The sequence below is a fragment of the Neophocaena asiaeorientalis genome, unplaced genomic scaffold (genome assembly GCF_003031525.2).
Source record: "Neophocaena asiaeorientalis asiaeorientalis breed wild unplaced genomic scaffold, Neophocaena_asiaeorientalis_V1.1 scaffold86, whole genome shotgun sequence".
NCBI classification, from domain to species: domain Eukaryota; kingdom Metazoa; phylum Chordata; class Mammalia; order Artiodactyla; family Phocoenidae; genus Neophocaena; species Neophocaena asiaeorientalis.
The window spans coordinates 8,815,294-8,820,404 of NW_020175039.1; the positions used below are offsets into that span (position 1 = coordinate 8,815,294).

The 5,111-nt window shown below is 38.9% G+C and overlaps 1 protein-coding gene across 1 annotated transcript in view; it reads left to right on the forward strand.

The window, feature by feature from the left end:
- The window catches only part of ABCA12 (ATP binding cassette subfamily A member 12), a 180,496-nt gene that overhangs the window by 51,759 nt on the left and 123,626 nt on the right, over window positions 1-5,111 (forward strand). The window contains exon 3 of the mRNA XM_024763225.1: window positions 4,420-4,573. Coding sequence (XP_024618993.1) covers window positions 4,420-4,573 — 154 coding nt within the window. The remainder of the gene's footprint in view (window positions 1-4,419; window positions 4,574-5,111) is intronic.

Consider the following 5,111-nt stretch of genomic DNA (forward strand, 5'->3'; position numbering starts at 1 on the left):
AGAAGGAATTTGGGAGTGTTCCTCCCTCTGCTATATTTTGGAAGAGTTTGAGAAGGATAGGTATTAGCTCTTCTCTAAATGTTTGATAGGATTCGCCTGTGAAGCCATCTGGTCCTGGGCTTTTGTTTGTTGGAAAATTTTTAATCACAGTTTCAATTTCAGTGCTTGTGATTGGTCTGTTCATATTTTCTATTTCTTCCTGATTCAGTCTTGGCAGGTTGTGCATTTCTAAGAATTTGTCCATTTCTTCCAGATTGTCCATTTTATTGGCATAGAGTTGCTTGTAGTAATCTCTCATGATCCTTTGTATTTCTGCAGTGTCAGTTGTTACTTCTCCTTTTTCATTTCTACTTCTATTGATTTGAGTCTTCTCCCTTTTTTTCCTGATGAATCTTGCTAATGGTTTATCAATTTTGTTTATGTTCTCAAAGAACCAGCTTTTAGTTTTATTGATCTTTGCTATTGTTTCCTTCATTTCTTTTTCATTTATTTCTGATCTGATTTTTATGATTTCTTTCCTTCTGCTAGCTTTGGGGCTTTTTTGTTCTTCTTTCTCTAATTGCTTGAGGTGCAAGGTTAGGTTGTTTATTCGAGATGTTTCCTGCTTCTTAAGGTGGGCTTGTATTGCTATAAACTTCCCCCTTAGAACTGAGCGTCAGCTTTCATTGTCATTTGTTTCTAGGTATTTTTTGATTTCCTCTTTGATTTCTTCAGTGGTCTCACGGTTAGTAAGTAGTGTATTGTTTAGTGTTTATATTTTTTATAGATTTTTTTCCTGTAATTGATATCTAGTCTCATAGCGTTGTTCTTGGAAAAGATACTTGGTATAATTTCAATTTTCTTAAATTTACCAAGGCTTGATTTGTGATCCAAGATATTATCTATCCTGGAGAATGTTCCATGAGCACTTGAGAAGAAAGTGTAATCTGTTGTTTTTGGCTGAAATGTCCTGTAATATCAATTAAGTCCATCTTGTTTAATATATCATTTGAAGCTTGTGTTTCCTTATTTATTTTCATTTTGGATGATCTGTCCCTTGGTGAAAGTGGGGTGTAAAAGTCCTCTACTATGTTTGTGTTACTGTCGATTTCCCCTTTTATGGCTGTTAGCATTTGCCTTATGTATTGAGGTGCTCCTATGTTGGGTGCATAAATATTTACAATTGTTATATCTTCTTCTTGGATTGATCCCTTGATCATTATGTAGTGTCCTTCTTTGTCTCTTAGTTATTTCCACTATTTTATCTTCCAGGTCACTTATCCATTCTTCTGCCTCAGTTATTCTGCTCTTGATCCCTTCTAGAGAATTTGTAATTGCATTTATTGTGTTGTTCATCACTGTTTGGTTTCTCTTTAGTTCTTCTAGGTCCTCGTTAAATGTTTCTTGTATTTTCTCCATTCTATTTCCAAGATTTTGGATCATCTTTACTATCATTATTCTGAATTCTTTTTCAGGTAGACTGCCTATTTCCTCTTCATTTGTTAGGTCTGGTGGGTTTTTATCTTACTCCTTCGTCTGCTGTGTGTTTCTCTGTCTTCTCTTATTGCTTAAGTTACTGTGTTTGGAGTCTCCTTTTTGCAGGCTGCAGGTTCGTAGTTCCCGTTGTTTTTGGTGTCTGTCCCCAGTGGCTAAGGTTGGTTCAGTGAGTTGTATAGGCTTCCTGGTAGAGGGGACTAGTGCCTGTGTTCTGGTGGATGAAGCTGGATCTTGTCTTTCTGGTTGGCAGGTCCACGTCTGGTTGTGTGTTTGGGGGTGTCTGTGGCCTTATTATGATTTTAGGCAGCCTGTCTGCGCATGGGTGGTTTTGTGTTCCTGTGTTGCTAGTTGTTTGGCAACAGGTGTGCTGCACTGTAGCTTGCTGGTTGTTGAGTGGAGCTGGGTCTTGGCTTTGAGATGGAGATCTCTGGGTGGGAGATATTTGCTATTTGATATTATGTGGATCTGGGAGGTCTCTGGTGGATCACTGTCCTGAACTTGGCTCTCCCATCTCAGAGGCACAGCACTGACTCCTGGCTGGAGCACCAAGAGTCTGTCATCCACACGGCTCATGATAAAATGGAGAAAAATAAGAAAGAGAGAAAGAAGAGAGCACCCAAACCAAAAAACAAATCCACCAATGATAACAAGCACTAAAAACTGTACTAAAAAAAACAAAAAACAGACAGACATTACCCTAGGACAAATGGTAAAAGCAAAGCTATACAGACAAAATCACACCCAGAAGCATACGCATACACACTCACAAAAAGAGAAAAATATATATATATCGTTGCTCTCAAAGTCCATCTCCTCAATTTGGGTTGATTCGTTGTCTATTCAGGTATTCCACAGATGCAGGGTACATCACGTTGATTGTGGAGGTTTAATCTGCTGCTCCTGAGGCTGCTGGGAGAGATTTCCCTTTCTCTTGTTTGTTCGCACAGCTCCCGGGGTTCAGCTTTGGATTTGGCCCCACCTCTGCGTGTATGTCACCTGAGGGTGTCTGTTCTTCGCTCAGACAGGATGGGGTTAAAGGAGCAGCTGATTCGGGGGCTCTGGCTCACTCAGGCCGGGAGGAGGGAGGGGCACAGAGTGCGGGGTGAGCCTGCTGTGGCAGAGGCTGGTGTGACGTTGCAACAGCCTGAGGCGTGCCTGTGTTCTCCTGGGGAAGTTGTCCCTGGATCACAGGACCCTGGCAGTTGCGGGCTGCACAGGCTCCCGGGAGGTAAATCTGTCTTTTGAAAGTTCATTGTCTCTGTATTCCCCGAAGGGAGGAAGCTAGTGTTTTAGAATCAAACCTAATTGTGAAAAGATTTGTAATTCACAGCTTGCCTTTTATCTTTTTTTTTTACATCTTTATTGGAGTATAATTGCTTTACAATGGTGTGTTAGTTTCTGCTTTATAACAAAGTGAATCATTTATACATATGTTCCCATATCTCTTCCCTCTTGCATCTCCCTCCCTCCCACCCTCCCTTTCCCACCCCTCCAGGCGGTCACAAAGCACCGAACTGATCTCCCTGTGCTATGCAGCTGCTTCCCACTAGCTATCTACCTTACGTTTGGTAGTGTATATATGTCCATGCCTCTCTCTCTCTTTGTCACAGCTTACCCTTCCCCCTTCCTATATCATCAAGTCCGTTCTCTAGTAGGTCTGTGTCGTTATTCCTGTCTTACCCCTAGGTTCTTCGTGACATTTTTTTTTCTTAAATTACATATATATGTGTTAGCATACGGTATTTCTCTTTCTCTTTCTGACTTACCTCACTCTGTATGACAGGCTCTAGGTCTATCCACCTCATTACAAATAGCTCAGTTTCGTTTCTTTTTATGGCTGAATAATATTCCATTGTATATATGTGCTACTGGTACAGCCACTGTGGAGAACAGTATGGAGGTTCCTTAAAAAACTACAAACAGAACTACCATATGACCCAGCAATCCCACTACTGGGCATATACCCTGAGAAAACCATAATTCAAAAAGAATCATGTACCAAAATGTTCATTGCCTTTTATCTTGACTCATGTGTGTGCCATCATCATATTTTACAAAGCAAATGTTAAAGTAAAGGTTACAAAACCATTAACTGCTACAATACTTGTGGCTTTAATATTGGGGAAAATCTGCATATTAATTCACACCGTTATTATTGGTTTTTAAATAGGAAGAAAATCTTGTGTGTCCAGGATTATTAATTTAGCTATTATGTTAAATTTTGAGGACACCAAAAATATTTCCTGTGTTTGGAAGATTGGCTGCATTTATAATGACATTGATTACAAAAGAAGACATGTACATTGTGGGAGAAAATAGTTAATATACAGTCAAATGAAAGTAAACAAACTCATTTGAAATAACCACCAAGGAAAAAAATTCCTCCAGTTTTTTATTTTTTAAATTTATTTATTGTTTACTTGGCCATGCCATGCGGCATGTGGGATTTTAGTTCCCTGACAAGAGATCGAACCCAAGACCCCTGCAGTGGAAGTGTGGACTCTTAACCACTGGACTGCCAGGGAAGTCCCGCTCCAGATTTTTTAATATACTACATATATTTATATATATTTTTTACAATTATGGCTATTCTGGTCATACTGTTTTCTGGTCTACTCTTTTTAATAAGCAATATGTTACAAATATTTTCCATATTATTTGACAACATTTTTATTGGCCGCCTTGTGTTTTATTATATGGGTACACTGTGATTTATTTTTCAAACACTCTGGCAAACATTCTTGCAGCTATTTCCTTAGAATAAATCCCAGGAAGAGAAGTTTGTGGGGCAACAAGCATTTTAAAGTCTTTTGATACGTGGGGGACCCAAACAGTCATAATGCAGAAGATAATTTCCCAAAACAGTTACTGCACTCCTTTCCCTTCCCAGGCAAACATCACAGTGATCTAATTATTGCTTGTTTGTTTGTTTTTAACTTTTAGGTTACCTTGCACCTCGAAACCTTCCTAGTACTGGCTTCTTCCCATTGCTGCAAACCCTACTCTGTGACACAGACTCTAAATGCAAAGACACACCCTATGGGCCACAAGATCTGCTTCGTAGGAAAGGAATTGACGATGCACAATTTAAAGACAGGTAGGGACACTTCCAAGTGTGTTCAGTTGCTTTGAGAGATCAGACCTTGTTTCCTTATGAGATATCCAGGAAGCCATCCTAGGTTAGGTATACAACTTTATTTTCTATATCTACGAATGTGATGATCTAAATATGAATGAACGAGGTGGGTACAAACTGGAATTACCATTTTTATGTAGGATTAAGCATAATCTACTTTGATGAATTACTCAAATTTTGCCTTTTAAAACTACTTACGGTTACCGGAGGATGGGGGTGGGGATAAATTGGGAAATTGGGACGGACATATACACACCGCTATACACATAAAATAGATAACTATTAAGGAGCTACTGTATATCACAGGGGACCCTACTCAATACTCTGTGATGGTCTATAGGGGAAAAGAATATTAAAAGCAAAAAAAAAAAGGGTGGATATACGTGTATGTATAACTGGTTCACTTTGCTGTACACCTGAAACTAACACAACATTGTAAATCAACTATACTCCAACAAAAATCAAAAAAAAAAAAAAAAAAAAAAAAAATTCAATGGCA